The sequence below is a fragment of the Manihot esculenta genome, chromosome 12 (genome assembly GCF_001659605.2).
Source record: "Manihot esculenta cultivar AM560-2 chromosome 12, M.esculenta_v8, whole genome shotgun sequence".
In the NCBI taxonomy this organism is placed as follows: domain Eukaryota; kingdom Viridiplantae; phylum Streptophyta; class Magnoliopsida; order Malpighiales; family Euphorbiaceae; genus Manihot; species Manihot esculenta.
In genome coordinates this window covers 12,340,594-12,364,220 of record NC_035172.2, presented here as the reverse complement: position 1 = coordinate 12,364,220, position 23,627 = coordinate 12,340,594, and the positions used below count along the sequence as shown (strand labels likewise).

Here is a 23,627-nt window from a genome sequence, read left to right as displayed (position 1 = left end):
TTGGACATGTTATGATATGAGCTATGTAAGAGGAGACCAGGCGTGGCCTTATCGCCCCTGGCACAGTTGGACATGTTACGATAGGTAGAGGGCTATTGGTGACAAGTTCATCCTTAATGTGATATGTTTGTGATGTGATGCATTTCATGAAAGCATATGTTTAAATGATTTTATTATTGTTCTGCTCACTGGGCTTTATAGCTCACCCTTCTCCCCTAACCCCAGGCTTGCAGGGTCAGAGATAGTTCAGGAGGTCAGCAGGTTATGGCTATGGTTATGTTATGTAATAGAATAGTAGTGGACATGATGTAATGTCAAATTATGTAATGATGTAAAAGAGATGTATTGTAAACTAATGTATTGAGTTTTAGTATTATGCTTAGCCCTAATGTTTATGGTTTGACTCTGGTATACATGATCTTTATGTATGTTTAAAATGAGATATGATGAACCAAGTTTGATGTATGATATGTGGACCTAAATGGAGCATTTGATGAGGGCTTCAGTAAGGGGGTTTTATGTTTTCAGCTTTTATGCATGTTCAGGTCAAGCTTGGTAGATGTGAAAAGTTAAAGTTTTATGCTATGTTTGATCATGTATGGGATTATACCAGCTGTACAGGATGTATGTTAGGCTTGCTACGGGTCCCGGTGATCTTAAGTCGATCTGGATCCTAGCGCCGGTAACGGTCCGATTTCCGAGTCGTTACAAGGACCCTCGACTGATAGGCTTCCCATTACTAATCAAATGAAGACAAAGATGCAAATGACAATTCAAGAACCCTTTTGATAGACCCTAAGGTATAAGGCCTACGAGTTATGATGTAACCAATTCATGCTAGCTCGAATGGAACTACTACCTCCTCTATCCACACCACGAGACTAAAAGGTTAAAATGTGCACATGTGTGTTAATAGTACTCGTTCTATGCAAAAGATTTCCTAAGAAATACAAGAATAGAATATAAGAATCTACAAGGTTACTAGTCACCAAAATATGCTCGTCTTCTCGTGATACTAGTATGGGGCTTAGATATTTTTTCGCTTGGTGAATAGTGAAGGAAAGGAGTCACCCTAATAAGAACATGGACAAAATGAAGGATGTGGTTCAGTAACTTACCCTAGCAGATGTCCACTATCCTTCGTAATCCATGACCTAATGATCTAAATTCAAAATAATAGGTACAAGAGAAGGTATTAGACACCCTTTTCGTCTTGAATTTATTGTTGATAACAAGCATCAACCCCTATACGCATTTCTTATGTTTTTTATTAATGTATTTAATAGGAAATCCTTTTCAGGAATAATAAACTAATTTATATACACATTTTAACGATCAAGTACTTAATTTATATACATCCTTCAACCTAAACATGTGAGGTTTTTACTTGATGTAAAGTAAGATAGTCATCATGTCACCTTATTAGTCATGTTCTTAAAATGATTTCATGTCATAGTTCAATTTGCATCAAAGTGGATATTCTTAAACATGCATAATTTCTATGTTAAGTTTGGCACATAGCAAATAAGGTATTCACTAGATCTCTAAACATATATCTTAAACTTATTTTATAATCATCTTGCCCTAGAGTTTTTACTACTTAACTATTTCTATGCTAAAATGTAAACAACCTCTAAGTGTGTCAAATCATGTCTATATCATACAAAATTGCTTTTAGAATTACTAAGTTAATTTTCTAAGTTACTATTTCTAAGGTATATGCATATTAAGGTGAAGAAAGAAAATTAAATCATACCCAAAAAGAGAAAGGAGAATAAAATTAAAATTTCAAAGACTACAAAGAAAAGAGAGCAGAAAAGAATTAATTTATAACTCCAAAGATTAATTAAAATAAAATAATAAAACTAATTCTAAGTTATTACAAAGCTTTAGGCTTATCATCTTTTACAAAGAACCTTTAAGATGCAATTATCTTTTGCAAAGAGCTTTCAAGATGCTCCTTTTGACTTCTATAGTTGCTCCATTGGTTCATTAAGGCAAACCATGTGCATCAAAGAAGGAAAGAGAACGCTTCCGCCATGTTGATAAAAGAACGGCAAAATAAGTTTTTTATCTTTCTTTGTCCTCATTTACTAAAATAAAATTACTATAATAAAATAAAATAAATAAAGTAAAATAAATTTAGTAATTAAAAATAATTAATAATTAAGTTTGAATAAAATAAAGTGGGTAAGTCCTCATGGAAATTAAAGACTAAAACAAACACAATCTCATCCAAGGTAGTATTCGGCCAACATTAACAATTTTGACCATCAAAGAGTAGTCCTAACCTCCATATATCTTCTATTCTAATAATAAAATACATGCTAAGAATCGAGATAGTCCTTACCAAAAAGGCATATCTTATTATGAGATTTTGGCACCAAAATATAAAATTATGGATTATCAAACCAACTCAAAAAAATCTGAAATTTTACAAAGACATACTTCAGATAGATATCAAAAATATAGAAAAAAAAATAAAGTAAAAAAGGATTTGCCAGTCATGATTTATAGTAATTCCAATATGACTATTCCATAATATGAAATATTTTGGATATTAATTTTGTATGTTATATTAGAAGACCAAATGTGAAAAATTCAAAAAATAAAGATTTTAAATTCTCAAACTTGACTTTAGTTACTTCATTTGATAATCAGAAGATCATGTTATATGTCATTGAAACTGACTGGAATTGTGCGATGTGACCTAATTACCTCATTAAAATTTGAAAAATCATAACTCAATCAAGAAAACTCAAGCAAATAATTTATAAAAATTATAGAAAATTTTGTAAATAATTCAATAAAAATATTTAGAGAGTTGAAATCCCTTTTGGTTGAGATGGACAACTCGAACAAAATGGATTGCTCCAATCAATATATGCACAAAATTGTATTGTCCTCAAAATTCATAGATTGATTATAAATGTTACCTTGAATGGTTTAAAGAAAGTAAAATAGAACAAGAACAAATGAAGTAGGTGGCAGCGATGATGTGAATGAAGGAAGGATTTCTTTATTTTCTCTCTTCCATATTGAAAGGAAATTTTCAGACGTAGAGAGGGGTGTGGCTGAATGCCTTTTAAAATTTTAATGGTTCTTGAATGCTTCTTTAGGGTTGGAAAAGAGATGAATATATAGAGGTGGTGCAAACCGTAGTTCATGCAGAGGTGCTTCAAGTTTTGGGTTGATTTGAATAAGTTTTTGGTTCAATTAATTCTCTCTCCAAAAAGTCCCCCTCAAAAATTAAAAATTATAAAATTTTCCCTTTATGTTAATGTCTTGGCTGAATGGACCCTTTTAAGGGTCCATCCGGTTACCTTATAATTTTAAACCTAACCCACTCTTCTTAAGACCCCATGAAAAAGGCTTGAGGCTCAATTTTTTCCTTTCTTCAATTTTCCAACTCAATTTTTTTAATTTATTTCCATTCTCATTTTATTTTCTCAACCTTACTTTTCATTTTATACACTTACTAAAACAGTTAACTAATTGCAAACTAACCACTGGCTTATCTATTCTTAGCATGTGTGCATATTCCATGTACTCGATGTCTCTTTGAGACAATGAACAATTGGTGAAACTGTAGCCATAATGCATGTTAGCATGTAAATATACTATACGTAAATAAAATTTGGCAAGAACACAGATTATAGCCTACAGCAGAATAATTAAGGAAGCGGTTTAAACCTGAGCCATGCATGCCCAAGATGCTCAATAAGCTTGTTGATTTCACCAGCTTCTCTTGCGTGACCCCATTAGATAACGGGAATGAAAGACGGAATGGTTGGAGAGTGTGCAGAAATAAATCATGCAACGGAAAAAAACCGGACCTTATACAAATTGATTAAAAACAACAATTATACACAGATAAATAATCCGTACAATTATCCTTTGATCTTTTCTCTACCAAGTGAACCAGAGATAAAATAATCTACAAGGCAATAATAATAATAGCAATAATACAAATTTGTCCACCCAAATACCTCGTGAGGTGTACGGAATCAGTAACATTGGGTCAATTGAAGCCTAAAAATTTCAACATTTATTTGATTTTGAACAGAAACTTTTAAAATTGAATGTAATTATAGTGAACCTTAAAATTAATTTAGAAAAATCTATGAATTTTACTGTTTTCATTGATTTAGTCATAATTTTAATATAATTAACCAGCTTATACATTAACAAATTGCAAATCTTTTTAATGCATTTGGATTTGTAAATTTTACATGTTTAGCTAAAATTTTAACAATAATTGCAATTAATATTTGGTTAATTTAATATAAAATTAGACCTTAACTTTTTCATTATTAACTTGACACTATCTTCATAAAAATGTAATCAATTTTCACAAGCCAATGATTGAATTTTGCAGGAAAAAGAATTTAGAGATTATTCAAATCAGGTAATCTTTGGCAAAGGATTAAAGAAGAGAAAAATGAATGAGAACTGGGGGGCAATTCATTCAACCCAGTTAATGTCTAAATCTTTCAATTTCATGAGCCATTTTTGTGTATCCTGTGATACATGAGTTTTTGATGGAATGATGTCTTCCCCTTCTACATTAGTAGAAGCCATATGATCAATTTTCTTATCCTTCACAACATTTGCCTGCCTATTAGGATGCCTTACCTTTAAAGCTAGAAGACGAGAAACTTCATGGAGTCCACCCCATTTCTCCAATGCTCTCGCAATATCATAACGCCCTGTAAGAAAATAATAAATTTTAATACCCTATTTGAAATCAAGAATTTCACAACAATTTAATTTAATTAACTTTTTTTTCTATCAATTCTCTTATTTAGAATAAAAAATTCAATTTTTTTATTATTTTAAATTTCAAGAAAAACCATTTTAAAATAAAATTAAGTCATACATAATTTTATAAAAATTGATGTGAATATTTTTCTTGCAAAACAAATCACACAAACAAAGCTTAAAGAAAAAGAAAATATCATCCCATATAATTCTAAACGTAGCAATCGAAATAGCTTATATTTAAGTTACCAGCACGCTCGAAGGATTTTCTGCTTGGCATAAACGAAGGGTCCATTCCCCAGCTCTTCTGAAATCGACTAATCTGTATATATGGGAAGTACATTCAAGTTTTGTAATTGAACTCAAAGCAAGAAAAATCCTATATACCGAGAAAACTAAATCCATCGAATGTGCCCAATAAAACATTGAAGTTAAGATGCTACCTCTTCCTGCAAATTCTCTAGATTGTCCCAGTATCCCTTTGGTTTTCGGTGCTTGTATGCAAGAGAAAGATTCATCAACGTTGCAATTCTTCTAAATCCACCCATGTGTGTTATGGCCTTCTCAATATCCACCCTACCAAGTAGACGAAGCTGCTTTCTCATGGGCATAAATCCTTCTTGCCCATGTTCTGATATAAACTTCAGTAGCTCAGACTTCAGAACTTCAATATCCCTCTGCAACCCAGGAACCCTTGGTCTTTGTTTTGGTGAATTTGGCTTATTAAAATCATCAACCTTCATGGTCTTCATGCTAGAATCACTGTGTACGTTGCCATTAGGTGAATGTAGTTCCTTGGAACAATGTGCGAGTTCATTTATCTCTAATGAGTTTGAGTCCTCCCTCTTCTCAATGTAATCTCGAATTGCACATAAGTTTGATGGGAGATCTTTATATATAACCTACACACAATAGACTTTTCAGCTGCCAATACCAAATTTCAAAAAAAAAAAAAAAAGATTTACAACCTAAGATTACATTTTCTTATGCTTAACAATCTAAAATACAATCCTAGTTCAAACGTCTAACTTAATCATACATGCTGCTTTATCCAGCAGCATTTCTAGTTTTATTATATAAAAAAGATTGCTTGAATATTTCATTTCATATATGAAGCATTTAAGTTGAGATGATATTGTCAAAAAAAAAAAATAATTAAAAGTTTCTACTCTCATGCCATCATACCAAACTGTAGCCTCATGATCTAAATAAACTAATTAAAGTGCCAAAATCATTTGGAAAATATCAAGCATGTACCTCCTCCATAATAACTTCTGAAAGAATAGAATCTTTATGCATTTTGGACTCCACAGTGTATTTCAGTAGCGTATGATGACTGCCTAATTGCTCTAGAAGCCACTTGCCCTGAAATGAGTCGAAGTCTCCTTCTACCTGCTCAAAACTAATCTCCTGTTCAAGATGTTCACATAAATCTAGAACAACACGTGCATGCAGAACCATGTACAACAGACCCTTGCATCCTTCCTGCAACATGGAAATTCTTTGATCGGTACATGTCTTTCATATCAGGTGTTTCAAAAAACAGTAGGCATCTAACCATGCAAAATAATAATGTTTATTGCATATAGAATGGATCACTAGTTCACTACACAAATCATGCTTATACCTGCAGTATGCGGACCTTGTTGTTTTCTCGTGATAAAATCTTACTAATGGCCAAGTTTGGAACTATCCTGCAAATAGTAACATTATGAGGAATGGCAAATAGAAATGTCGAGCATAATATTTTTTCATGATGTTTAGATTTCAAGGATCATGGTTTTTTTTTTTTTTGACATACTCCCAAAATGCCTTTATTAAAAGGATAATATCATGTACTTTCTACTTTTGTTTTTCATCCTTCTGCTTCCAAGGGATTGGCAACTAAGGAGATAAGAGTAAGCCGCAAGAGGTCATTATGAAATATGTATATTAAGGATGAAAACTTGTGCTAGTATATATATGCATATTGTGCATATAATGTATACATGTCTTTTTTTTTTAACGAAAAGTACAAAAAAATATAGATTTTCCATTTTAGGGTCCGTGGTTTAATTTTTGTCAATGGTTTAATTTGTGTCAAAATAACACCTGTGGTATTGCGCTGTAAATAAATAGCAGCAACTTTTAAATGCCATCAAGAATGTCGATATGAAAAAATCATATAATAAAGTACTAATTTAACACAAATTGAATCACAGACCCTGAAATGAAAATGAGTAAAACTATATGTTATTTTTTTATATTTTTTATTTTTAATTAATAAATATATTTTACTTGTCATGTTAGCATTTTTTGACAGCGTCAAAAAATTATAGCTATTTGCTATCAACATAATACCACAAATACTATTTTAACAAATTGAATTACAAACCTAAAGTGAAAATGAGTGAAACCATAGGATATTTTTTTTTGTACTTTTTCCTTTTCTTTTTTATATATAGAGTAATTTTATTATAAAAAACCAAGAAAATATTAGCATGATAATGATAGAACTATGCCCAAGAATCCCCATACACCCCTATTCATGGATGCATGCTAGGTGACAGAGACATGGAGAACCTCAGTACAACAAACCAAACAAGAACACCAGCCACAAAGAATACAGCAGCATAAAAATACCCAAAAAGACCACTATAACAGGCTAAAAAAATGCTAGCCATAGAATTGCAGCAAACCATCAAAGCCATAAATGCAGCACACCGGACCAGCATTTCAGATTCATCAAAAACCGGAAAAAACATTAAAAGCAGGCTATGAAGCTTTGAGATCTGAAAATGTCTTGTTTTGCTAAGGCATCTGCAATTGGCTACCTAAGGAATGTTTCGAATAAAGAAAGGAAGAACTTTTTACCGATACATGATAGAGTTGCAGATCTATGCAAGCTTTCAGGGATATTAAGAATGAGATAAAGCCCATGAAACAGCTATTTTAGAGTCAGATTCTAGGAGAACTCTCAGTTTTGAGCTCAAAACACCTGGCCTGGAAGCAAGAAGGTTGAGAGCTTTTCCAATGGCAAGGAATTCAGCAACATTAAAGTCCTCAATACCTAAGCGCCCACAGTCCAATTCACCTCCCTCAACGTTGATATCACAAAGTGAAATAGCGTTTCCGTCCGCTTGACATCATCCTGAGCATCTTCATTCAAGTACCTAATCTGCAAAACTCTCCGTGTAGGCTTCTCTAAATTATCTAAAGGGCTAACTTTCGTATGTTTGTATAAAACATATTTCTTTTCTTGTAAAATTTCATAATTATTCATAATTTTATGCAATTATTATATTTTTTTCATTGTTTTTTTTTAATATTGAAGATGATCCATCATTAGAGAAATTTCAACTATAGTGTTTGTTTTCTCTTAGTTAGTATTTTAATTAAGACTTCAATTTTATTTGGTAATCTCTAAAATATTGCTTTTAATAATTTAAACAACTATAAAGAAATGTCGAACCCTTTATATTTCCTGCATATTGGCATTTATTGTATTCCTAAATATTTTTCGCAGCACAGTCATAGATTAAATTTCTAGATGCATATTTGGTTAATTTCACTCAATGTCTTTCAATTTAGGTGACTGTATATGAAGAATTTCGGGACAGAAATTTTTATATTGTATTTCTAATAAGTTTACGTAGCTAAATTCATCCCTATTTATACGAGAGTAATAAGACTGCCTAGAAAGAATGACAAGAAAAACATAAATAATTTCTACAATTAAATTTCTACCATCAAGGCTAAAATTCCTATACACTTCTCCTCAAATGGGTACATAGATATCACACATGCATTATAAGTTGTGATAAGTTCTATTGTTAAGTCCTTTATGAACTCAAAACATCACTTGTTAGGTTTTCTTTTGTTGAATTCCACATCGGTTTAAGATAGGGTAATATGTCTTTATAAGAGCCTTAGACACTCTTCCAGCCTCTTGATCTAGTTTTTGGGTAAGTTAAGCTTGGTCTAAATTTAACGTGATATTGGAGTTTCCCACTGATGTTGGACCTCCTACAAAGTATTTCACACTCCAATATAGTTTTGGATATGAGAGAGTGTGTTAAATCTCACATTGGTTTGGAATAGAATAATATGCCCCTTACAAGGATTTTAGGTACCCCTCCCTCTTAAATTAGTTGTTAGAGTGAGTTAGACCTGACCCATCAGAACCTCCCACCGATGTTGGGTCTTTCGTAAATATTTCACGTTCTAGCAGAACCTTCCACCGATGTTGGGTATTTCGTAAATATTTCACGTTCCAGTATAGTTTGAGTGCGAGAGAGGTGTGTTGAATCCCACGTCGATTTGGGATAGAGTAATGTACTCTCAGAAGGGCCCTCAAAAGGGCCTTAGGCACTCCTCCCCTTGAACTAGCATTTGGGGAGAGTTAAGTATGACTCAAATTTAATATGGTATCAGAGCCTCCTACTGATATTGGGCCCCTATAAAATATTTCACTGCCCAATGTAGTCTTAGGCGTGAGGGGTGTGTTGAATCCTGCGTCGATTTGGAATAAGGACAAGAATAATGTACCTCTTATAAGGATTTTAGTGCTAGCTTTTGGAGTGAGTTAAATCTTACACAAATTTAACATTTTTAATTAAGTGTCGATCAATCTCTATATACTTTGTTTTGTCGTGTTGTACTGAGTTTTAAGCTATACTAATGACAACTTTATTGTCATAATGAGTAATTTGTCATTTCTTAACTATTTGAGTTCTTCCAACAATCTTTGTACTAGAATCACAGCTCTATATTCAATTTCAACACTTGGTCGAGCAACTACATTTTGCTTTTTACTCCTCTATGTGACAAGATTTCCTTCCACAAAGGTACAATAACTAGATATTGACCTCCTATTATATGAAGATCTAGCCTAACTTACATCTATATAAGCTTCTATTGGAGGTGACCATGTTTGAAGAATAGAAGCCCTTTTTCTGAAGCAAATTTCAAATAATGCAAAATGCGAAGGACAACCTACATGTGAAACTCACGAGAATCAAGCATAAATTGGCTTACCAAGCTATATCAGGTCTAATGTATGAAAAATAAATTAGTCTTCCCACCAATCTCTGATATCTCCGCATATCAACTGACTCATCAATCCCCACTTGTAACTATGATTTGTAACTATGATTGCTTTCAATAGGAGATTCTGCTGACTTGCATCTCAATATACCAGTTTCTTCCAACAAATTTAGAATATATTTCCTCTAAAAAATGAAGATGCCCTTTTTTTTATCTTGCAACTTCAATCATAAGAAAATATTCAAATTTTTCTTAGATTTTTAATCTCAAATTCTTGGGCCAGAAGCTTTTCCAATGGAGTTATCTTTTCTCTGTCATCTTTTATCGTTACTATATTATCAACATAGATGATAAGAGTGACTTTGCGCTTATAGTGCCTAACGAACAGAGTATGACCGGCGTTGATCTGCTGATAGCCAAAAAAGATCATGACTTTACTAAATTTGTCAAACAATGATACAGGAGACTACTTCAAACCATATAAAATCTTCTTAAGTCTGTATACTTTTCCTTATGTTTTTCATCAACAAATTCAAGAGAAATTTTCATATAAACCTCATCCTCTAGATCTCCATGGAGGAATGTTTTTCTTTACATTAAACTGTTGTAAATTCTAATCAAGGTTGGCTGCACGAGATAGCAGAATTCTTATTGTATTCATCTTTGCAACAGAAACAAATGTCTCCTAATAGTCTACCTCATAGGTTTGAGTGAATCCTTTAGCCACTAGTCTAACTTTGTATCTCTCAATTGAACCAACAAAACAACCTTGTGTTTTACAATGACCACCCATTTATAATGAACAAGTTGTTTCTTTCCTAATGGAGGAATGACAAATTCCCTCATACTTTTTTAAACCTTTCATTTGTTCAACTATTGCTCTTTTCTATTATGAATCATTAGGAGTGTCTCTCCAATCCTGTGGAATAAATACAAAAAAAAAAAAAAAACAGACAAGATAAAAGCTCTATAGAAGAAAACAAGAAACCATAAGAAAAGAAGTTAGATAAGAGATATTTGGTACAAGTTCTTACTCCTTTTCTATAAGCAATGGGTATTCTAAATCATCATGAGCTAGAGGTAACTCACAGAAGAATTTAAGGATGATTTTTGGCATGATAAAGACTGCTCGATGGCTTTATTTGTCTTTTGTTTTCTTGGATACTTCTTCAAATCTGGCCTATCTAGTTGCCTAACATCAATGTCCTCTCTCCTGAACTTGACTCTCTCTCCCCCATGACTATCATTCTTTCCTTTAGTAACATCCTTTCCTAAAGGTCACTCTCAAGAAGTATGGAACAAGAATCACCTCTTCCTATTTCTCCTTCTCCTCGTGAAGAGGTTATAGAGTTGGAGGAAAATAAGATCCAAATTTCCTGAAAGTGACATCTACACAGACAAAATATTTCTTAGAAGAAAGGTGATAACCCATTATCCCTTTTGAGTAGGAAAATATCTAACAAACACATGATTGAGTACTGTTATAGGTTATAGGAAGTAAATATGTTAATATAGGAAGTAACTATTGATAGATGGGTCAGTTGTTTAATTTTAGGGATTGTATAATTATAGGCTTGATTTTCCTTCCTGTTTAGATATCGTCTCATGTATAAATAAGTTGTAATCTCTATTGTGAAATATAACAAACAATAAATATTATATTTCTACATGGTATAAGAGTCTCACCCATAGAGATTTAAATTTTTTTGGAGATTTAGGACTCTGTTCATTTGGGTTACCCATAAAGGGTAATATTTGGAGACTTAGGGCTATGTTCATTTGAGTTACCCATAAAGAGTAACTTTTGGAGACTTAGGACTCTGTTTATTTGGGTTACCCATAAAAGGGTAATATTTGGAGACTTAGGACTCTGTTCATTTGGGTTACTCATAAAGGGTAACATTTGGAAATTTAGAGCTCTGTTCATTTAGATTACCAATAAAGGGTAATATTTAGAGACTTAGGACTCTGTTCATTTAGGTTACCTATAAAGTGTAACATTTGGAGACTCAGGACTTTCTGTTTATTTGGGTTACCCATAAAAGGTAACATTTGGAGACTTAGGGCTCTGCTCATCCGGTATTGTTCACAGGAATTATTCATCGGGTACTGTTCACGAGTACTGTTCATCAGATATTGTTCACAACTGTTCGCGAGTAATGTTCATTAGATACTGTTCACGGGTATTGTTCTTCTGATCCTTTGTTTATTTTGATTGTTTTGGGTTGGTTGTCTTTATGGCTGAAGTTAAAACCAATGTTATTCTTGTGATGACTAAAATCACATAACACAAATTAAATAGATCTAATTTTTTGAATTGGAGTAAGACTATCCGTATTTATTTATGAAGTATTGAAATGGATGATCATCTTACCAAGAATCCTTCTATTGATGAAACTCGTAGAGATTGGATGAGGGATGATACTCGTTTGTTTCTGCAGATTCGAAATTCTATTCATAGTGAGGTGATTAGTCTTATTAACCATTCTGAATTTGTTAAAGAATTAATGGAGTATTTGAAATTTCTATATTCTGGCAAAGGGAATATTTTTCGTATTTATGATGTGTGTAAGGCGTTTTACCAAGCTGAGAAAATGTGGTCTCCCGTTTTAGTGCTGAACCTGAATGTCGAATCATGGCAAAGTCGTTTGTGAAGTTTTGTAGGTACATCAACTATTGGAAGAAGTTGGATTCACAAATTCGATGTCTGCTAAGTTGTATGGGACGAGTTGATTATATATGTAATAAGTTGGGCATGATTAACATTTATGCTCCAACTTGAAGGGGAGTGTTATAGGTTATAGGAAGTAAATATGTTAATATAGGTAATAAATATTGATAGATGGGTCAGTTGTTTAATTTTAGGGATTGTATAATTATAGGCTTGATTTTCCTTCCTGTTTAGATATCGTCTCATGTGTAAATAAGTTGTAATCTCTATCATGAAATACAACAAACAATAAATATTATATTTGTACAAGTACCAATTAACATAATATCGAACAAACACACATTTAAGTGCTATGCACAGAAGAACAGAGGAGAGTGTGATATTTAGAGTATAATTAATAGAACCTGTGCCAACTATGAGAGTATAAGAGCCATCAACTATGAGAGTATAGGAGCCATCAACTATTCGAACATGATCTTGCATTAGACATGAAGAGTAAGAAAATTTTTTGAAGATCTTGTCATATGTTTATTTTCTCCGGAGTCTATAATCTACTCACAATTATTATGATTAGCAAGAGAGGCAATACCGAATCTTGACCAAGATAAAAGATTGAAAAGGGCAGTTGTGGTGCTTATATCTCCAGAAGATTCTGCCCTCAGACAAAAGACAAGATCTTGACCAAGCTAAATAATTAGTCAACTAAAAGAATTGACATAATAAAGAAAGCCCCGTAAATAGAGACCTATGCAATTGGAATCCGGTGAGGAGATGACCGAAAAAGAAATCCGCGGTTATTCTCAGGTCCTTGATTCTCTTATTATGCAAGGAAAGGAAGATAATTGCTGTTTAAACACCAAAAATGAAGAAACAAAAGAAACAAGTCATGAGTTTGAGCTGGTCAGAGGCGCGAGGCGAAGGGAAGGTGGCCAAAAAGGAGTACCATCGGAAGAAAACCACCGGAGAATGACCCAGGCATCAGCCCTTAGAAGAAGGCGCCGAAACTGTGGTGGCATGTGAGATCATGCACATCGCTGAATCGTTGGAGCGTTGCCAAGAACAAGTCGAAAAACTGATGGGCTTCCTCTTGATGTGGGCAGTGTCAATCAACTCCCTCAATAGAGTCGCCTAAAAGCTTAACCTATAAAAATCCTAATGTGAGCAGTAACCAAGCTCTAATACCATAAAGAATTTTGGAGAAAATTTTGAATTGTATTTTTAATAATTTTATAAAGATAAATACATTCCTATTTATACATACAAGAGTAATAAGCCTAACTAGAAAGATTTACAAGAAAGAATAATTTCTACAATCAAATTTCTACAATTAAAGCTAAAATCCCTACACAATTAAATGGAAAAACCAAATCTGTCAACAACATCACTAATGTACTTCAACTCCAATTTGTATCATAAAACTCCTTGAATTTTAGTTTGAATATCATTAAAATCCTTGTAATTTGCTATCACTGATTTACAGATTAGCTTATAATAAAATTTTACTTACTATTCCTCAACTTAGATAATTATATTACAAGCATCCCTCAACTTTAAACTGTATTACACAAATCATAATACTTTAATTTAATTATAAATAATTTTTATACAAAATATACTCAAATTTATTTTATTAATATAAATAAAAATAAAATATAGATATAAATATCAACCTATATAAAGACAAAAAAGTCAACCATATCAAGTAATGTTTGAATGTAATTAAAAGTAAACTAAATAAAATTTTAAGCTAGCTATATACTCAAATAAAAAAAAATAAATTTTAAGCCAGTTATAAAGTTTTGAAAGAAATTGTCGGATTCCAAAGTGGATTCTATGTAGTTGACGGTATTTGGTGATGAATCTACAAAGTTGAGATATGGCGAGGCTCTATGTTGACAGCATACTAATATTTTAAGTGAAGGTGATTGGAAAATAATAAAAGAAGAAGAAGCAAATGAAAAAGAAGGCTTACTCAGGAAGACTCTCATAAGCAGTCAAAACTTTCCAGACTTCACGAACAGGAGCTTTGACAGTTATGCTAGCAATAACACAGCGATGAACCCCTCCATTTTCCTGCAGTTCTAAACCAACCACATCAACTACTGCTATAACAGAAAAAGATCATTCAAACAGTAAAATTCAATTTCAGATGGGAGTAATTACCAGTAGTCCATCAAATCTGCGAAGATGAACTTCATCCACCGTGCAAGGCCTATCAAGTCTGCAAACTTTTCCAAAAACACCCCAGTTAGTATTTAACTCACTTGAAGATGATGGTATGGGGCCAATATTTGAGCCAGGAAAACTCTCTTTAATATCTCCACTAAACAAATTATCCTTTTCATAGAAAGCATCAGGTACACCTTTGCCCAGAGAAGTAAGTATGGCCCTGGATTTCCCATTTTCTGCAATTTGATTCCCTATAAAATCTCGCTCTGCTTGACAAGCCAAGGCTTGAAGATTCACAGGAAGATCTGATCTAATAATCCTTTCCAAGAAAATAGCTGGAAAGTTGAACCTTGGAATTACATTAACTTCATATGATAATTGTGTTGTTCCAGACCTAGAGAAATAAATATTAAAATCAGTTAAAGACCATTTGCAGTGTCTAAAGGAAAGGAAATGTAATAAATCATACGATAAAATAAAAGGGGAAAAAGCAACAGAAAAATTTAAGAAAATCTTAAAAAAAAAAAAAAGAAAAAGAGTAAAGGACTGCTCCTGGCAGAAGACTATCACTAGTAAGTGATAAAGCTTAACTTATAGCATCCTTTTAAATTTCTTTGAGAATGGAATTTCATTCACCCCATAGACAAGGAGAGAAAAACACATAATTGGATGTTTCAGAAAATGCCAACCACATCAATAGAATTGTCAAGGGTTGTAAAGAAGCTTTTAGTTCAGGTAAAATTACTTAATTCCCAATTTCCCATGCAACCTTTATATTTATACATACAGAAACTGCCTGCCTTCTTTAGTTAGCATCCTCTTTTCCACTGTAATAAAAAAACTAAAATTCAGTTTGTTCTATATTATATAAAAAGAAGAAAAGATTTTTAAGCAAAAGCGTGAACTAAAAGCGAATCAAAAGGAATTTAAACCCTATTGGCATGGCTAAATAGATACTTCAGAATAGATTAAATAGCAGAAATACGTTGAAAGCCAAAACATGCAGATTTTATATCAAATTCATGGATCTACCTTGTCCCTGATTTTAAAGACCACTTGCCATCAAACTTCTTAAAGTCCCCATCAACCATCGAAAAGTGTAGCTCATGATTATTAGCCTAAATCAAAAGGCATTATTTAGGAAAAAAAAAATTAAGACAAAGCTAATACATGCATACTTAAGCATATAGAACTCAATCGCAAATGATGAAAGGATATCTTGAGATATCAAATATGCATGTTGAATAAGATTTAGATAGACACGAATGCTAAGTTGCTAACTAAGTTGTCATAACAAAAGTTACCTGCCAACCAACACTAAATTAAGTAAATTATTACTGGCTACAATTATGAAAAAATTTGATAGAGAAAATATTGTTTTAAGGTAAGATATAAATTGATGGAATGAATGACAAATGAATACGTTTGAAGGTGCAAGTAGCATACATTAAGGAAAGTTGATAGAGGGAATATAGAAATTATTTGTTGATAATATTATTAGTATCAAGGAGCTTTCCTTTACTTGTATTTCCTAATTCTAAGTAAGAACCAGAATGATCACAAGAAAACTCTCTCTCTCACTAGAACTGAAGAGAGAATTTAATTAGTATACATAATTCAATGAATATGCCTTTGCCACTCCATATTCCTAGTTTTCCACATAATTTTTGTTTGTTAATGCACTCACTATAGATCTTAACTATAAGGCTAAATTTTATCCTTCCAATTGTGCATTTTAAGATTTGAGCACGAGGAAAACTACTAACCATAGTATAAGGCGAATGGCTAATATTTTCTAGAAAAAGATTGTAAATATCTATCCTTATCTAGAAACAAAGCATTGTCGGAAGATAAGTAATTGGTAAACTATAATTAATTTAGTGGCATAAATGATTATAACATCCATTTTTTTTTCAGAAAGATTATATAATGGTCTAGTTAAACAATGTAAACAAGATTTCCTATATAGTGATGTTTATGAGTTTTCAAAACATACCAAAACTTCTTATTCTTCTATTAATAATAAAAGTCTTATTCCTTTCATGACTATTGATTATGATGCACACGCCCATGTCAAGTTGTGTCATTGTCTAGCTATATATGATTTTTATTTTTTTTTTAATTGATTTTTTTTTTGCTGTAGGATGACTTAGCCGCACCTATACATACAAAGAATGAGGTTTTTCTTTATTTTAAATTATTTAATAAAATGATATATTAGCTAGTTCAATGTCATAGTGAAAATTTTTATAACAAAGAATAGCATTGAATATATACAAAGTGCCATTTCATGACCAATATAATTCTTATGAGATTTTGCATAAGACTACACGTGAATGCAATTGCTCATAATGGAATTTCTAAAAGGAAAAAATCAAACATTTGCTAGAAATTACCAAACCCCTCATGTTCACTATGAATATTGTCTCCTTTAAATTCTATTTCTAATTCTACAGTTCTACTTCTTCTAATTGTCTCCTTGAGATTACATTTGTAATTCTACTTTGTCTAGCTCTACCCTTATAAATGATATAGATATTCCTATTACTATCCCAAAAGAAGTTAGAATGGGTAACCTACATTTCCCTGACTTTGTTTCATATGATTCATTTTCTTCTTCATTTGGAGCACTTGTACCATCTGTATCTTCTATTTCTATTCCACCAAAATTGGCAGAAAGTTATTAATCATCCAAAATGAGAAAGAGTATATGATTGAAGAGATGAGAGCCTTAACTTACAAAAAAAAAAAAAAAAGGCAATTTGAGAGCTTGCTACTCTTCCATTGTGAAAAGAATGCCAAACTAGAGAAAGGATAACGGTAAACTATGGCTTGTGGGGAATGAAAAGCGTGTTTCATTCATAAAGAACAGTCGTATATAGACACAAAGAATGGGAGGGAAGAATCAACAGAAACTGTAACTGCCTATGTTGAGCTAGACGCATGAACCAATAAGCTCTAAGCTACTCTAACAAAGTAAAAAACTTTTCCCTCCATTTTGTAAATATGTATACATTTACATCTCCTCAAGATGGAGGTGGTGAAGAATCAAAGCAACCCCATCTTGGACAGTTAGAAGATAAAGGAAGGATTGCACAAATTATGAAATCTGCAAATTGAGGCTTGGAGCCTATGTTCTCCAAATGTTTAGTACATTCATGAAACATTGGGTTTGCAACAATGGGGAGAGCTACTTGGTTGTCGCATCCCAAGAGAATGGTAAGGAAACAGGAATTTGGAGGTCTTGAAGAATATACACTATGTCACTATTGCGGTTGCTGCCATGCTTCTATATTCAGCTTCGGCCATGGACCTACTAACAGTACCGTAAAGGATAATGCGAATAGATCTGTTGAATGCTATAAAGATTATTCAGTGGCAAAAAAGGATTGCTTTAACCTATGGTATGGAGTGACTATCAAGAGATATTTGCTCGTCGTAAAGATTAACTGTACTAGAATTCTTCTACCATATGTATCTAATTTTGGTTAGGATTTACAGCATGGTTTTAAATCGCAATCACGAGTAACGAAACCAGGCCTGTAACGGCAGTAATGTAATGGTAATTGCCTGGTGCTACGCAAATTTTTCACAAAAATTTACAAAGTTTATAAAATGAAATGTTATTGATTAGAATTAATTTAGAACAATATACACAAATGCACAATAAATATAAATATATCAAATATAGATTATTTAACTTAAGTTAAAAAGCATATAATTTAAAATAAGAAAAACCAACTCAATCTTTATAGATGGACTAAATTAATAGCTCAAAATACAATTTAAACTCAAAACTAACACTTCAATCTATAAAAATTTAGGAAAAAAAAAAACAGCTACTAAAAACTAAAGTACAAAAAATTTAATAACCTTTTGGAGGAAATAAACTTGGAAATGCATTAGTTTATGATGGATCAAAAGAAATATGCAGAAAAGATTGAAATTTGAAAGAGAAAGAAAAGGAAAAACTTAAAAATTACTGCCTTTGAAGCTGCTGAAAAGTGTGCAAACTGATAAAAATGAGAATAAGGGACAGAACATGAAAGATAAAAAAGAATTTCAATAATTGGTAACAGCCGTTACACCTACAACTCAGAAGGGCCCATGTATAACGGGATAATGGGTAACGGCCCCCAAAAACCCATTATATAACGAGCATTAAGCTGTTTTTTAAAACCGTGATTTAACAGCGATTTACAGTAACTTCTATGTTAAAAATGCATTATTACATGGAGTGTAAGTCATTTGAAAATTCTTTTAGGCTTTGCTGAAAGAACTCTTAGAAAGTTTGTCACTCAAAGCTTGTTTAGCTAGGCAAAAAATTGAGAGAAAAGATAATAAATGAGACAAAATAAGTTTGATGTGACCTTTTATCTTGTTTGGATAGAGAAGGAAAATAAGAGAGGAGAAGAAAATAAATTTTATTTCCCTTGGTTATTTTCTCTCCATTTTGGAGAGACAATTAAAAAGCACTTTTTTTTATAAAATTACACATATATCCTTTTATATGCACTACCATTTCCTTCCTTTGTGTTTATTTTCCATGAATCCAAACACAAAGAGGGAAATAAATAATATTTTCTTTTTTTTATTTTCCTTCCCCTCTTTAAAATTATCCAAACATATTTGGAAAAAAAAAAATTAAGAACGAAGAAAGGAAAATAAAAAGTAATTTCTCTTTCTTATTGTCTATGCTCTTGTTTGGATATAAAGAAAATAAATGAGAGGAATGAAAATAAAATTATTTTATCTTGTTTGAAAAGGTAGAAAAATAAGAGGAAAGAAAATTATAGTTAATTTACAATTCTATCCAACATATTTTTAAAAAAAAATATATAATAATAGGAGAGAATTACTATCAGGTCCCTGGACTTTTAAAGAAATTTACTAGTTCATCCGTATTTCAAAAACAGTTAATTAAGACGTTCCTGCATTTTATAAAATCAAACTCTTTAGTCTTTCTATCAAAGAAATTGCTAATCAACTTGTTTAAACTTTGGCCAAATGGACTAAATAGTATAAATATTTTAAATTATAAAAACTAAATAATATGTATAATTAAAATTAAATTGAGTAAACAGTACAAATATTCAAGATAATTAATGGTTTTTTAATAAAAGAACTAAAGAGTTATATTTTACAAAATACAAGTAGGCTTTAATTGAGTGATACTGCAATAGGAATAAAGAAATTGTTAGTTAACTTATTTTAATTTTGACCAAACAAACTAAATAGTATGAATATTTAAAATTATGAAAACTAAATAATGCTTATAATTAAAATTATATAGACTAAATAATATAAATATTCAAGGCAGCTAACAGTTTTTTAACTAAAAAAACTAAAGAGTTATATCTTACAAAATACAAGTAGATTTCAATTGAGTGATTTTGAAATAGGAACAAGCTGATCAATTTTCTAAAAACTTAAGAGACATGCTAGTTATCTACCCAAAAAAAAGAAATGACTTTAAAGGGCAATTTTGTAATTTTGATATAGAAACACTTTCTCTCCTAAATTTGTTATTTCCTCTTTAATTTAGTGGGAAAATAACAAAGAGGAAAATAAAGTTTAATTTTTCATTCTCTTTCTATTTTCCCTCCCTTTTTAAATAAGAGGAAATGTCAATTATCTTTTATTTTCCTCAACTTATTTTCCTTCTCTCTACTTCCCACGCATCCAAATAAAGGCTTAAAGAATACAGTATATTGCTTCAAGCATTCATCTAGAGCATGATTCAACATATTGTTTTATTATGGAGCCAACTACAGTACAAAGCAAAACGTCTATATATACTCAATTTTTATAATAAATGTAAGTATTATCTCATTATAGTTATTATGATATAATTTTATAATATAAATTCTATTATTTAAAAAATAAAAATCAGTATGCATTACAGTATTATATTAAATCATTGCATAAAATTTATAAACCCAAAAGCCAAAAGGCAGGTATATAAACCCTTGAATACCTAGACAATAGAGTACAATAACATGATATTAATAAATCATAGTAGTTGAAACAAAAAAGACATGAAAATAGAGACTTTTTTTTTTTTTGAATCAAAAAAATAGAGACTTTATAGCTAATAAAAAAACGTATATATATCAGATAAAATAAATGTGGATTTAAGTTCATTAATTCGAAATTTACTTGAGTTAAAACCATTAGACTTGTCTACTTATAGAAATATAAATAGAATAAGTTTTTTTTAATTTAAATAACATAAAGGAAAAAAAAAAGCTATAAAATAGAAAAGACGGAGGATTAAAATGTACCCAAGGAGATAAAGAATATGCTCGTTTGGTGTTATATATGTGTGTGTATGACTAAACTGAATTAAAAAGCTAACCGTGCCAAATCAAACTCAAATAAATCTATTCGTTTCAATTTCAACCAGTCGGTGCTTCTATTACTTCAGTCTTCACAAAGTAACAACTCAAAAGTCTGTTTCCCATTCAACATTCAATTCGAAAACTTCTAACATGCAAATGTAAATTTCTAACGTCAAATTTTAGCAAATCCATTTCAACAATCAAATTAACTGAGCAAACCCATATTCAAGCAGTCAAATGAACGCAACAATGGGCTAATGGAAATGTACTTGTAGTAAAGGGAGGCGGCAGGCGGGCATGGTAAAAGCGAGTCATATCGAATAGGCATTGGCATGGTCAAAGGGAATGAAGGAGATGAGCATTTAGGAAATGAAGGCTGAGTTGAATCTAAAGCGTAGGAAGAAGTGAAGTCTTTGCAGTTATTGATCTTCGTGGTTGTGGCTCTTCGCGGCTATGCATCTTCGTGTGGATCTGAATGTGGGTTATTTTGAAGATTTGAGGCAAAGGAAGATGAAGGACAAAGACGAAGAGAGAGTGAGAACTGAGAAGAAAAAGAAGAAGGGGAGGCAAGGGGTTGAGAGGGGCCAAGTATCAAGAAGAAGGTCAGTCTCTGACTAGAGGGATGGATGATTGGATGAGTTATAGGGAGAAAGATACGAGTTGTGACTTGACCTCTGAGTTCTATGTTTGAGAAGGCGAGAAGAAAATTGATGGTGAGCTGCGCTGTGGACCGCAGCTTGAAGATGAGGGAAGGCTGGGTTTATTAGAAGGTTCAATTGAAATCATCCCATATAGTTCAAGAAGCCAATCTAAGGCCTGAAGTTTCTAAAATCTTAAACTGAATAGAACTAATCGTCCCATTTAACTTGAAAAATCAATCTTAATTGATTCCTTTCGAGGTTCCAGTTAAAATCGTTCAATCTTAAGTGAAAGACATTTTTTTCTTTGATGAATCGAACTTACTTTTGAATTTTTCAAAAATTAACTCATTTGAAAGAGCTAAATATTTAGAGGCCAAAGGTGCCCTTGCACTCCCTCTTAATTCGTGTGCTGGTTGGACAGGTTCACTAAGGACATTCACTTAGGGATGGAAGGCATTAAAGAATATAATAACAAATTTAAATAGAATAAGATTTAGAAGATTACTGAAATGGGAAATTCTTTTAGATCCAACACGACGCGAGCTTCAATATGCCAATAGAGTGCCCTCTGCAGGCCTCTCTGCTCCAACCATATCCTCCCTGGATGAGGGCAAGCAATTCTCCCACTGAAAAAACACAAAATTTCAAGTCCCAAATCCAAACAACTAAAATAATTTTAAAATGATGATATTAAACTATGAAAAAGCAAACAGAACATATATATACACACCTGGAAATGAGATTGGGAATATAATCAGCGAGACGCTCGTAGTCAGTGAGAGCATTCCAGACAGATTGAATGTCTGCATTGACAGCAATTTGGGCCTTAATTCTTCTCTCCCTCCACGAAATCACTTCCACTTGGCAATTCACCTTTCTAATTTCTTCTGTCTTGAGGAGCTTCTTCTTGATATTGACATGATAATCGTAACTCGAGCTTGTCCATTGACCATCAGTTGATGAGGAACAACACCTTATCCCAGGCTGATGATGATAATGAGATGGCCTCAGCTGGAAATTTCCTACTACTCCTTGCAGAGAATAATTCTTCTGCTGCTGCTTCTGGCAGATGGAATTTTCTAATACGAACCGCGACGCTTTGCAGGAAATCATCAAGACTGGACGCTGGAAAAATCAGTGTAAACGGACTCCCTTGGGCGATGGCCAGACTCTGTTCACTTTAATCAGACTGTTCCTCGGTTATTTGTGTCCACTAGTTTTCTCATCTTATTTTATTTTATTATTTTATTTTTGAAAGCGATGGCCTGAGACGAGTGGTTCAGTTCAACTAAGTTCCGCTGAGTTGTCCACAGGGCAATGGAAAAGGAAAATACACCTCACCCTATTTCACAACGCGTGGATAATGCTAGCAATTAAGGTAATATGCATGCAGTGACAAGAAAACTTTTGTAATACAATTGTCCGCAGCAGATTGTATTATTGTAATTAATTATGATTCATGTAAATCATACTATAATAGATTATAGTTAAAACGTACATACAACTATTATTTTTTAAAAAATAAAATTAATTAAAGTTCAATCCAATATTTTTTTACAATTAAATCTCTAAATTTTATATTTTCCTTTAAGAACAAAAAAGTCAACACTTAATAAAATATTAATTTTTATAACATAATTTATTTTTTAATAATAAAATTTTATTTTATTTTATATTTTTAAAATTATTTATATTTACTATGTATTTTTCAATTTTAATATTTTATTATGAGAATAAAAATATATTATTAAAAAATAATATATATTATATCAAAACTTAATTGAATTAAAAATAAATTTAAAAAATTTAAAAATTTATTTGATCAAACAATTAAATTCAGCATTATAGAATTTAGGGATAGCAAAGAGAAAATATTTTTGAATATTCGATCCAATTCTAAAAAAATAAATTTGAATAGTTATAATTAAATTTAAAATAGTTTCAAATTTAAAAAATAATATCAGCTGCAAATTTGAATTCAGTTTGAATTTTATGTATGGAGTATTCACTATCAAAACC

The 23,627-nt window shown here is 31.7% G+C and overlaps 1 protein-coding gene across 8 annotated transcripts in view; it reads right to left on the bottom strand.

Annotated features, from left to right (window-relative positions):
• LOC110628471 overlaps window positions 1-22,815 on the bottom strand; it is a 44,776-nt gene extending 21,961 nt beyond the window's left edge. For 2 of the 8 annotated variants that reach the window (XM_043948712.1, XM_043948711.1), the window contains exons 1-11: window positions 22,339-22,814; window positions 22,114-22,234; window positions 15,659-15,744; window positions 14,621-15,020; window positions 14,430-14,530; window positions 6,389-6,455; window positions 6,019-6,246; window positions 5,205-5,663; window positions 5,011-5,083; window positions 4,636-4,709; window positions 3,694-3,742 (exon numbers count right to left, since the gene is read on the bottom strand). In XM_043948712.1, coding sequence (XP_043804647.1) covers window positions 3,694-3,742; window positions 4,636-4,709; window positions 5,011-5,083; window positions 5,205-5,663; window positions 6,019-6,246; window positions 6,389-6,455; window positions 14,430-14,530; window positions 14,621-15,020; window positions 15,659-15,744; window positions 22,114-22,234; window positions 22,339-22,721 — 2,041 coding nt within the window. In that variant the 5' untranslated portion in view covers window positions 22,722-22,814. Of the gene's footprint in view, window positions 1-1,996; window positions 2,032-3,693; window positions 3,748-3,783; window positions 3,837-4,442; window positions 4,710-5,010; window positions 5,084-5,204; window positions 5,664-6,018; window positions 6,247-6,388; window positions 6,456-14,429; window positions 14,531-14,620; window positions 15,021-15,658; window positions 15,745-22,113; window positions 22,235-22,338 lie in introns of those variants that run through there. The other 6 variants (XM_043948713.1, XM_043948710.1, XM_043948715.1 and 3 more) reach the window with 6 other exon arrangements.
• Window positions 22,816-23,627: the final 812 nt, after the last annotated feature.